Below are 12,285 nucleotides of genomic sequence, written 5' to 3'. Positions count from 1 at the left end.
TAGTAAACATCACCATCAGTTGAAGGTGAGGTAAAAATATTTCCATTAAAACTTACCCTCTGCGTTGATATTTGAAGTTCCCAACAGTTGCAAAATGATTATAAAAGTTTACCTTTTATACCAATTTTGTCCCAAAACAAAAATCTTAATTAATGACAAGAAAGCTAATAATGGAGAATTTTTTTATTATGGCGGAAAACGAGTGGTACACTACTTGTTTTTATATAAGTGGTGAAAAATTTTATTTTTTAAGTTATTAACTTTTTAACACACATATATCATCACTTATATTGACACATAGTATACCACCTTATGTGCCGGTCTTACTGAAACATCTCTCCTAATAATGGAGTGCAAATAAAAGGCTAAAAAAAGCTGAGTAATCACAGAAAAAGTAAAAGAAAAAATAATTAAAAACTCAATAGGAGGAAGTATAAAGAAGGTGGCCTAACCTAGCTTGGTTTTCCCTAACTAAAGCTCAACTCAAAACTCCCCTCTTGCTCAGTTGATCATAGCTACTCTTTCATACATTCTCATACTCTCTCTCTCTCTCTCTCTCTCTCTCTCTCTCTCTCTCTCTCTCTCTCTCTCTCTCTCTCTACTTCCACTTGCGGTGGTGGTGTTTCAAGCTTTCCAAAGTTCCAAGCTTTTTTTTCCAAGTTCTTTCTCCTCAGGTTAATATTTGGGTGGGGGGGTGTTAGAGGGGGATAAGAAGTGTAAGAGAAAAAGAAGTAATTATTTGTGGTTGTGAAGAAAGCGCTAGTGAAAAATCAAAGGGTGGGTGTGGGGGGTGGGTTTTGATCAAGTGATGCGCTCAGGAGGTAGTGCGGTTCAGCAGACCCTCACAGCGGAGGCTGCTTCGGTGTTGAAGCACTCTCTCAACCTCGCAAGGCGGAGAGGCCATGCTCAGGTCACTCCTCTCCACGTGGCCGCCACTCTGCTCAGCTCAAGAACTAGCCTCTTGCGGCGGGCCTGTCTCAAATCTCAGGCGCACCAAACCTCTCATCCTCTCCAATGCCGAGCCCTCGAGCTCTGCTTCAATGTGGCTCTCAACCGTCTCCCAACAACTCCTGGCCCTCTCCTCCACGGCCAGCCCTCTCTCTCCAACGCCCTCATCGCCGCCCTCAAGAGAGCGCAAGCCCACCAGAGAAGAGGCTGCATCGAGCAGCAGCAGCAGCAGCCGCTCTTAACCATCAAAGTGGAGCTCGAGCAGCTCATCATCTCCATCCTCGACGACCCGAGTGTCAGCAGGGTCATGAAAGAGGCTGGTTTCTCCAGCACTAACGTCAAGAACAACCTGGAGGACTCCTCAACTTCCTCCGTTTTCCAGTGTTACAGCAGCTCCAGCGGCGTTTTCTCTTCCCCTTGCTCTCCTTCTCCTCCCTCAGAACACCACCACCAAAACAATATAATTCCTGTGAGTTTCTGGCAACCCCACTTCCTGGCTTACACTGGTGAGCAAAATCCACTTCTTTTTTCCCCTCAAAAGGCAAAACCTCCATTGATAATCAGTAACCCCACCGCCGCCGCTGCCAATGACTGCTCTGGTAGTTGTTCACAGGAAGAAGATGTTAAGTTGGTGTTGGAGGTGCTGGTGAGGAAGAAGAGGAGGAACACTGTGATAGTTGGTGATTCAGCTTCCATGACCGAAGGGCTTGTCTCTGAAGTTATGGGGAGGATAGAGAGAGGAGTGGGAGTTCCTGAGGAGTTGAAATCAACCCAGTTCATAAAGTTCCAATTCTCACCTGTTTCTGTGAGGTTCATGAAAAGAGAAGATGTGGAAGCAAATCTCTCAGAGCTCAAAAGAAAAGTGGACTCATCATTTCTCGGAGAAAGAGGTGCTATAATTTACACCGGAGATCTAAAGTGGGTGATTAGTGATGAGGAGAGAGATCAAAACCAAAACTCTGGTGGGTATTATAGCCCAGTTGAGCATTTGGTTTCAGAGATTGCAAGGTTGGTCTCTTCAGATAATTCAATCACTAGCTCAAGGGGGAAGATGTGGGTGATGGGAACTGCAAGTTACCAGACACACATGAGGTGCCAAATTCGGCAGCCACCTCTTGAGCTTCAATGGTGTCTTCAAGCTGTTTCTGTTCCTTCTGGTGGTCTTGGTCTCTCCCTTCATGCTTCCAGGTTAATTTTTCATTTCTCTCTCTTTTAACTTTATTTTTATTATTATTATTCATGTTCACTGTTATTTTAAATGTGTATTATATACATATATATACAATCCTCCATGGATGGTGATCCTTGAACTATAGTTTTGCTTAAATCTTTACATTACAAGGCAGGGCCGGCCCAGGCCCAGTGCAGGAGGGGCGACCGTCCAGGGCCCAAAAAAAATTAGGAGCACCAAAATTATTAGGGCGGTATATTTATATATGTTTTTATAAGAGTATAAATTTATAAAATTTGATTCAAAGACACAGAAATTTAACTAGAAGTGGTGGTTTGTCATTTGAAAATAATAAGGAGGTTTTGGGTTCAAAACACCATGTGTGCTTATTTACTTTCTTTTTTTTTACAAATTTCTTTTTATAAGAGTATAAATTTAGAAAATTTGGTTAAAGGATCAAGAAGTTTAATTAGAAACAATGATTTTTGTTGTTTAAAATTAACAAGAGGTCCTAAGTTCGAAATGCTATGTGCATGTTTATTCTTTTCAATTTTTACAAATTTTTGTTTGGTTGGTAATTTATTTTTAGTTACTATCTAGTAGTTATGTGGGTTGTTATTTTTAAATATTCATTTTAATTCAAGTCTAATCTTCAACAAAGAATAATACGTAGACCAAATTTGCAAATTATATGACGTGTCATCAAAATGTTTAATTTAGTAAGACTCGAAAACATCATTATTTTTTAGTCCCATATCGACAAGGTTAGTAAATAAGAAAAAAAACACCTCACGATTTATTCAAAAACACATTCAAAGTTCAAATGGAAAACAAAACTCATCATCTATCTACTTGTAAGCCCGAAGTTTTTTTGTTTCCCTCTCTCGATACAAAATAAATTAGTTTTTCTATATTTCTAAATTATTGAGTTTGAAGTGTTTTTCTAAGTATAATTTTTTCGATGTCTTATGTGTGAAAATAAATAATTTTCTTACATGAAGTTAGGGCACTTTTTTTTACGTCGTCCCGGACCTCAAAAATCTCTGGACCGACCCTGTTACAAGGTCTGCATGAAACAAGAAACACTGTCCTTTTCTTTGCTCTTTGTTTTGAATTACAGGTTTCACTGCTAGATATTTAAGATAAAAAGTAAAAAAAGTTCACGAGGCCTTTTTTTCTTCCTTGTTCACATATATACTCCCAAATTTTTTTTTCAGTAAATACATTCCATATTACGAAAGAATATGCATAAGTAAATCATTTTGTTTATTTTGGCTGTCCACATAATAATTATAAATTATTTTAGAGAACCCTCATTAATTTGGGGCCAGAAATGAAAATTAGGCCTGTTAAGTAAATTAGTTTATAGATGATCATAATAAGATTAAGCTAATATATATGTATATATTTACATTTGCCTCATTTTAATTATTCAAATATTTGTCTCACTTTAAGGGAAGGGATCCCCATTTTTTTTACAAAACTGAGGATTAGTTGTGGGGTCTCCACTATATTGAACTTTAACAATCCGAATCGTTTATTTTTCAAGTTGCACCTCATAGATCATTTTTGCAAAATATTAGCCAAATAAAAATGTTTAAGACATCTAATTGGGTTCAAAGAAATTAACAAATACTTTGTTATATAAGAAATAATGAAATTTTATCTTGATAATTAAATAGGCAAATGGTTTCGGATTGAATTGAATTTTTGCAAGGATGATCTATGAATTGAGACTTACAAAATAGACGGTTCGGATCGTTGAAGTTCGATGTGGAGAGAGCCCCACATCTAATCCACTTTTTTTGAATAAAAATGAGAATCCCTTTGCATAAAAGGGTCTGTATATTTACATATATATGCCTCATTTTAATTATTCAAATATTATGATATTTTGACAAAATGAAAATATTGTATATGATAAACGAGGTTTTTTGTTAGAAAGCGATATTCTCTACGTTAAAAGGGTGGGGGAGTAGGTTAAACCTAACAATGGGCTAACAATAATATGGTTCAAATTCGCCTTTGGCGAAAATCGAATCTAAGATCTATCACTTATAAGTGAAGAGAAATATTACCAGACTGTAGTACTAAATAACATGATAAATGAGGTTAGTATTAACAATTATGCGATGTGCTTGTGTGTTTGACAGTGTCCAAGACTCAAGATTAATATTCTCTCAAAAACCATTTGAAGTTCTGGAAACAAAACCAATATTCAATAGCAAGGAACAATATCATAATAATAACAAGCTCACTTGCTGTCAAGAATGCACTTCAAATTATGAAAAAGAATCTCAGCTCTTGAAAGCAGACGAGCAGAAATTGCCTGCCTGGCTGCAACCACATGGAACCGAAGCCCGCCAAAAGGTACATTTTTCAAATTTACTTTTGACTTAAATACCACAATTTTAGGAGAATAAGTTACGTTGCAAAAGTAGCATTATCCCAAATTAATCACACAATGTCAGCAAAGATGCATGATAAGTTTGGGAGATTGGGCACATGAGCTAGTAGTAATTAAAAGGGAGAAATTAATTTACTGTGTTTCTTTTTATTTAATTCTAATGTGTAGTTAAAAATTTTCAGGATGAAGTAGCTCAATTGAGGAAAAAGTGGAACAGCTTATGCTGCATTCTGCACCAAGGAAGACATGCAGCTCAGAACAATTTGAGCTCTTCTAATTTGTACAACAATCAAAGCGTAATTGGAAACAACTCCTCTTATGCTTCAGCATACCCTTGGTGGTCCACCAAGAATGGCTTCTCTCCAGATCCGAATTCAATCTCCTTCAGTCACGATCCAGCTTCAGAGCTTGCTCACGGCTCTAGTCTCGTGCCTCGATTCAGGAGACAACAATCGTGCATGATTGAGTTCAACTTCGACAATGGGGTCCAAAAGAATCAAGTGATGGAACCAAGTCTGGATTCTCTTAAAAACACTGAAGGCAAGGAACTGAAGAGCACTCTTGCTCTTGGCAACTCTGTGTTTTCAGGCTCGGAGAAAGTGGAGAGAAAATGCACTGAAAGGACAATGCAGAGAGCTGACATGTGCAAGCTACTGAAAGAGAATGTTCCTTGGCAATCCGAATCCATTCCTTCAATTGTAGAAGCGATTTTCAACTTTAAAACTGCCAGGCAGGAGACTTGGTTGCTGGTTCAGGGGAATGACTCGATTGGAAAAAGAAGGCTGGCACATGCAATTGCTGAATTGGTTCTTGGGTCTGCTGATTCACTCCTCCATATTGACATCAACAAAAATGAAAATGAGATGAACCCGAGTGTAGAAGTTGTAGCAAGAGCCTTGAAATCCAATGAGAAACTTGTTGTCTTGGTAGAAGATGTTGATTTGGCTGACACCCAGTTCTTGAAATTTTTAGCTGATGGTTTCAAGAACCGAAGATTTGGAGAAGTTAGTAGAAGTGAAGGGATTCAAAGCCAAGCCATATTCATTTTGGCTAAGAGTGACTCAACAAGATATGATGAAGAGAAGGCCAAGTACCCGGATTCTATAATCCAAATGGCGTTGAAGGTTGATGAGAAAGCTAGTACTAGTCCTAGTTTTCAGGGAGTTAACTTCGATCACAAGAGAAAGGCTGAGTGGGAGCTACAAATCAAGACCAAGAGTTCAAGAAGTGGAGAGAAGGAAGATCCAAGTGTGGTTGCTGTTGAGAATGTGAATAACAAGGAGGTCTTCTCAAGGCAATCAAGCTTCAACACCCTTGATCTCAACCTCAAAGCCGGGGAGGACGATGAAATGGAAGACAAGGCAGGGGAGCTGAGCCCCAATTCAAGTGGCTTAACTCGCGAAACCAACACCAATCTCGAAACCCCACATGGGTTCCTGGAATCGATTGAGAACCTCTTTGTTTTCAATCGGAGCCCGGCTAGAGATCGAGAGGCAACCGAGCTTTTCTTGTCCAAGATTGAAGGGTGTTTTGGGGAGGTATATGGGAAACTAAATGTGGTTAGATTTAGTGTGGATAAGAGGGTGTTAGAGGGGGTTTTTATTGGATCCGGATATTTTCCCAATAGCCTGTTTGAGAAATGGCTGAAAGACATTTTTCAGACAAGCTTGAGGGCGGTTAAACTTAGCGGGAAAGAGGGTATACTTGTAAGGCTCTGTTTGGGTGACATAGAAGATGGCATTTTGGAGGGTTTCTTGGGTTCTTGTCTTCCTAAGAAAATCCATATTTCTTGAGTGAGAGGTTATATTCTTCCACATATGCCTCTCTCATCCAATATTGTCTGCTTCTGTAACAAGTGCTAATTTTCTAAATAGGATGGTGTTTTATTTTTCTTCACTTTTCAATCAATACTGTTTTCTCTATCTTTTTCCTCCCATGTTCAATTGCAACCCAATTAATTTTGTTCTCCCCCTTCCTTCTCTTTTCCCCCAAATTATAGGGCACAAGGTTCATAACCCTAGCAATCTCCAAAGAATTGGAAGTTGCTAAGGAGGGCATTCATAAACATAGCTTCTTGTTTGAGGGAGTAGGGAGACATTCTTTTCGACCACATTTGTGTACCACGATTTATCAGATAGAAGTAGGCCTCGGAACAGTTTGGTCTGATCGGTTTCTTGACCAAAACCGCCACCGGATCGTCCAATACTAACCTTGGTTGATATGCCAAGAACTAGAACATGGTTTGGTCGATCCGATTTTTGATGATTCCATATTATACCATATGTTATACCTTAATCTTAGTTATAATTTATTGGTTATTTTGGTAAAATTTTGATACTTTGCTTTATATTTTCAATATAGGACATTAGACTTCTTCTAGAGCAAAACAGAATCAAACGGATGAATTTTGGAGTAATTCAAATTGGAAGACGTCCGTGTGTCTCTTAACTTGTTCATATCAAAGTTTGATAATTTTCTACCCATCGGTTTATTTATGGCAATGAAATAAAGGAGCAGCGTGCAATGCTGTCAAAGTGATATGTTGAGCTTATTTGGGCTTTTTGGCATTCAAGATGATGTCTTTTGGGTTTAAGATCTTCTGCAATTATGTTCATCACATCTCAAGCTTTAATTCTAGTCATTTTGGGCCTGTTTTGGAGCCCTGAAGATAAAAAAACGTGGCTGTTTTTAGGCTGTGCAGATTAGGCGAATTTTCCTAGTCAATTTAGGATTATGTTTCCTAATTTATTTTCATTTATTTGGTTTCCTAGTTGTTCTAAGACCTTTTCTAGGAGGATTTTATTTAGAGTAGTATAAATAAGTCATTTGGCAGGCTTTGGTTTGGCGGCTAGAACGTACGCAAGATTGAGAGAAGAATTTGGCTAAAGCTTAGAGATTTTAAGACTTTATTCTACAAGTTGTTTTCATTCTTTTTCTAGTTTAATACAATTATGTTGATTTTAATTATGAGTATGCGTAACTAATTTTCTTTTGCTAGGGTGAGGCCATGATCCTTAGCAAGAATATGTAGTCTCTTTTTAATTTTCTTATGAATTTATGCATGCAAGTTTTGGATTGTTAATCAGTGTGTTTTAAACTATCTATTTCTCTTAGTGATTCGCGACCAATTTGATGCAATTTTACCGGAGGGCTGTCCCTAAAATTGACTAAGGCTTCTTGTGGTTAACATGTGTAGCTACTTAGGATGGACGACACGTCTTAAGAGTTGTATGGTTTTTCAAAAGGTTTTCACAAACCTTAATGAGTCTTGCATGTTCACATTCGATATGGACGCCACGGACGGGTTGCATGTTAGATATACGTTCTATGTTAGAGGTTCCAAGCAGGGCCGGCCCAAGCCAGTGCAGGAGGGGCGACCGTCCAGGGCCCAAAAAAAATTAGGGGCACCAAAATTATTAGGGCGGTATATTTATATATGTTTTTATAAGAGTATAAATTTATAAAATTTGATTCAAAGACACAGAAATTTAACTAGAAGTGGTGGTTTGTCATTTGAAAATAATAAGGAGGTCTTGGGTTCAAAACACCATGTGTGCTTATTTACTTTCTTTTTTTTTACAAATTTCTTTTTATAAGAGTATAAATTTAGAAAATTTGGTTAAAGGATCAAGAAGTTTAATTAGAAACAATGATTTTTGTTGTTTAAAATTAACAAGAGGTCCTAAGTTCGAAATGCTATGTGCATGTTTATTCTTTTCAATTTTTACAAATTTTTGTTTGGTTGGTAATTTATTTTTAGTTACTATCTAGTAGTTATGTGGGTTGTTATTTTTAAATATTCGTTTTAATTCAAGTCTAATCTTCAACAAAGAATAATACGTATTTTTTTTTACAAATTTCTTTTTATAAGAGTATAAATTTAGAAAATTTGGTTAAAGGATCAAGAAGTTTAATTAGAAACAATGATTTTTGTTGTTTAAAATTAACAAGAGGTCCTAAGTTCGAAATGCTATGTGCATGTTTATTCTTTTCAATTTTTACAAATTTTTGTTTGGTTGGTAATTTATTTTTAGTTACTATCTAGTAGTTATGTGGGTTGTTATTTTTAAATATTCATTTTAATTCAAGTCTAATCTTCAACAAAGAATAATACGTAGACCAAATTTGCAAATTATATGACGTGTCATCAAAATGTTTAATTTAGTAAGACTCGAAAACATCATTATTTTTTAGTCCCATATCGACAAGGTTAGTAAATAAGAAAAAGAACACCTCACGATTTATTCAAAAACACATTCAAAGTTCAAATGGAAAACAAAACTCATCATCTATCTACTTGTAAGCCCGAAGTTTTTTTGTTTCCCTCTCTCAATACAAAATAAATTAGTTTTTCTATGTTTCTAAATTATTGAGTTTGAAGTGTTTTTCTAAGTATAATTTTTTCGATGTCTTATGTGTGAAAATAAATAATTTTCTTACATGAAGTTAGGGCACTTTTTTTTACGTCGTCCCGGGCCTCAAAAATCTCTGGACCAGCCCTGGTTCCAAGTATAATATATTTTAGGAAAACTTAACCTTCAAAATATGCATGTGTAATTTGTAAGAAATTAGAAGAATTACGTAGGATTGTTAGGAGGGCGGCGGAACCCTAGTGCTTTTCCAAATTATTAGTTTCTCAAAATCTTTTCTCTTTGATTTGTTTCCTTTTTAATTGGTTATTAGCTGCTTTCCCTAAATTACTTTTATTAAAATTCGTTTTTATTACTTTTAAATTCAAAATCAACATTGTCCAATCTTTACTTTCATATAATTAACTAGGATTAGAGTTTTTCATAAATTGTTTTAAATAATCCTTGCAAAAACGACATTGTTTAAGCCGTTTATACTACAACTTTGCTCATGTACCTAAAAATTCTATCAATTTTCCAGAGGACAGTTAGAGACCTGATATGTTTTAAAATGGTGGAGGATAGAAGTTTTTCAAAACAAAGAGGAATTTGACAAGCCAAACGGCGGAGTGATATAGGAGCTTATTGACGCAGTGTGACAAAGAAAAGGAAATTTAAAAAAAAAGAACAATAACTAGAATCCAGTACCCATGCATCCTATTTATATTGCGTGTAGCCCTAGAAGCTCTAGGGGTCGTAATAGAAAAACGAATAAAAAAATAAAATATTAAAAAGTTCCTAAACTTAGTATCCTAATAAAACACAGTGAATGTCAGAAGTACGTTGAAAAACCCCAAATGTCATGGCAAAGCATGCACGTCGTGGTTCTCTTCGAAATAGCGGGTCATGACCACCCGAGTTCAAGTTTACAAAGTTTTATTTTTGTTGCCGAATTTGCACCTTTCAACTTGATCAATCTATTTCTTAATTGTTTATTTACGGACTAACTAAAGTGATTACTAGAAATTACTATTTGCTCGACGAACCATATTTCGTCAAACAAAGTAACTTTACCTGTATGGAATAAAACAGTTCGTCGGGCAAAACTGATCAATATTTTGGTTCTCCTAGAGCCCTTTTCCTAATGAACATAGTTTGATGAGCAAAAGTTTCTTTGTCGGGCAAAGTTTTCGCATATGACAAATCTTTCAAGTTTCGTAGCGCAAAGGTATATTTTATATTTAGGGTTTAGGGTTTACAATTCGTTTGGCAAAGTGAATGACATTTTGGCATATTCAATTCCTTCAATGATCTCACAGTCTACATAATAATTTCAACAATCCAATCGTCAATGTAGTTGGTATATACTCTGAAGTGGCATACGTCAAAAATCACCCAAATACAAGTTTCCGGTATTAGGTAATGAGTAAAATCCTTCGATGGTTACAAACCATCATGATTTGACGGTTATTTAGGCTTCGATTTTGATTATTTTTACAACTACGATCCTTGACCCTAGAAGAATATAATGAATGAACATGATCATCAATTTATAACATTTACACTAGTAATTACCACAAAATCTTACATTCTACTTAATGGAAATATAACAAATCTTACATTCTACTTAATGGAAGTATAGAATAAACTCTAAGTGTTTGTTGAATCAATTGTTTTGACAGAATACGTAGTCCATGAAAATAATTTCAACGATCGAACTGTCAAACTTGTTTAAATACAGTATGAGATCGCATACACCAAAAATTACCAAAACAGATTTTCAGAGATTAAGTAACGAGATAAAATCCTTAGACAGTTACAATCCTTATTACGATCCTTAACTTTAGAGGAATACAATGAATGAACCCAATCATCAATTTAAAATATTTACACTAGCGGTTACATTTAAAATATTTACACTGGAGGTTACTGTTGGAAGTATAACCACAAAGCCACTCTATGTAATAGCTTTTGGAATACTCATAATGTTAAACTATTATTTGTTTAATGAAGGGCAAAACTTATTGTTAATCACTATTTATTGTATCGTGTGTTTAAGTAATAAGGGAATCCAAGGAATGTATTCGTTCTAAGAGAGAAGAGATCCAAGTAAGTTAGATTAACGAGACCTTTCCCTTAAGCTTATTCCTAAAACGTCCCTAGCCATAGGAATGCCAATTGGGCATTGACACTCTGCTAAGGCTAGTACGTGTTATGTTGACTCAAGAGTAAGTATGACTAGTCTCAAGTCATTTAGTATTGGACACTAAGACAAACACATATGTGCTCAAAAAGGTAATCGAGTACATTGAACAACGATCAAAAGAGAGTTTGAATGTACATGTCATTTAAGAGCTTATAAGTTGCAATATGCAAAGTAGTCCTTTGACTTGAGGCAACAGAGTTGTCCGATGGGGTCAAAGGCATTCTATTAAGAGTGTCCACGACATTGTCGGGGTCAAGCTATCTAGTCATGTAGCATGTGAATGCACAACAAGGGATCTCTAAACTTCCATGGTGGAAGGAGAATACTCTAAAATAAGAATCAGGAGTCTTTGGCCAAAACATAAGAATATGACTTAGGAAGAATGTTCCAAATCATTATTCAATTGAATCATATAGAGAAGTATCACATTGGATAGTAGATATGAAACAAGCTATCACTAAAACAATGTGATCAAGAGTATTGTATTAGAGAAAGACCGTATTGCATTGTAGTTGTAACTGGATAGGTTCTCCAACCACTTCTATTTAGCTTGGGTGACATATTGCTAGGTATGGTTTGTGGAAGCCCTAAAGATTAGCAAACACTAATCCTTATCAAAGGGAGAATTGAAATGTTGTTTCAATTCATAATTGATCATTAAGAGTAACAATCACACACTGCCTCTCTAAATGGAACCTAACTGATCATACATCGATTAAGGGTGAATGTGAAGAAATATAAATGAGATGGATAAGCAATTAAATAGTTTAATTGAGAATGGTCAAGATTAATTAATTAGTTAATTAATTATACGAAGGCCTATTGGGTTTCAAAATTAGTTTTGGGTTACGGGGCCCAAAAGGGTTTTTGGTCCATAAGGCCCATTGAGTTTAAGTTATATGACAATAAAACTAAATGAAAAAATATCCCAAAACAAAGCCAAAACTGGCCAAACTATAGCGAGGGTGAACTTGGCTTAATTGCAAGTTTGCCACTCACTTGTGAGCTGGTATAAAAGCATCTTTATAGACATTCTCTTAATAGGGTTTTCTTGAGGCAAAGAAAATAAACTTTTTCTCTCTTTTTCTTTATAGAGGCCGACCACTTAGGGAGACTTTTACTAGCATTTTACATTGTATTGACAGCAGGAATACCTCAAAATCAAAAAGGGCTATAGAAGAAGTTAACCAAGTTAAGCATTGGC

At 35.9% G+C, this 12,285-nt stretch overlaps 1 protein-coding gene across 1 annotated transcript; it reads left to right on the top strand.

Moving 5' to 3' along the window:
- Positions 1-469: 469 nt before the first annotated feature.
- On the top strand, positions 470-6,422 carry LOC103443907 (protein SMAX1-LIKE 4-like). The gene is made up of 3 exons (XM_008382810.4): positions 470-2,136; positions 4,273-4,489; positions 4,709-6,422. The coding sequence occupies exons 1-3, from the start codon at positions 809-811 to the stop codon at positions 6,317-6,319; spliced, it is 3,156 nt and encodes a 1,051-aa protein (XP_008381032.1). The 5' UTR covers positions 470-808; the 3' UTR covers positions 6,320-6,422.
- Positions 6,423-12,285: the final 5,863 nt, after the last annotated feature.

Source organism: Malus domestica, chromosome 16, assembly GCF_042453785.1.
Source record: "Malus domestica chromosome 16, GDT2T_hap1".
NCBI lineage: Eukaryota > Viridiplantae > Streptophyta > Magnoliopsida > Rosales > Rosaceae > Malus > Malus domestica.
The sequence above is the reverse complement of the archived record's forward strand: the minus strand, read 5'-3'. Positions and strand labels throughout refer to the sequence as shown.

Coding starts and splice junctions, on each gene's coding strand:
- LOC103443907 (XM_008382810.4), top strand. CDS start 809: ATGCGCTCAGGAGGTAGTGCGGTTCAGCAGACCCTCACAGCGGAGGCT. Junction 2,137..4,272: donor CTCTCCCTTCATGCTTCCAG/GTTAATTTTTCA, acceptor TGTGTTTGACAG/TGTCCAAGACTCAAGATTAA. Junction 4,490..4,708: donor GAACCGAAGCCCGCCAAAAG/GTACATTTTTCA, acceptor AAAAATTTTCAG/GATGAAGTAGCTCAATTGAG.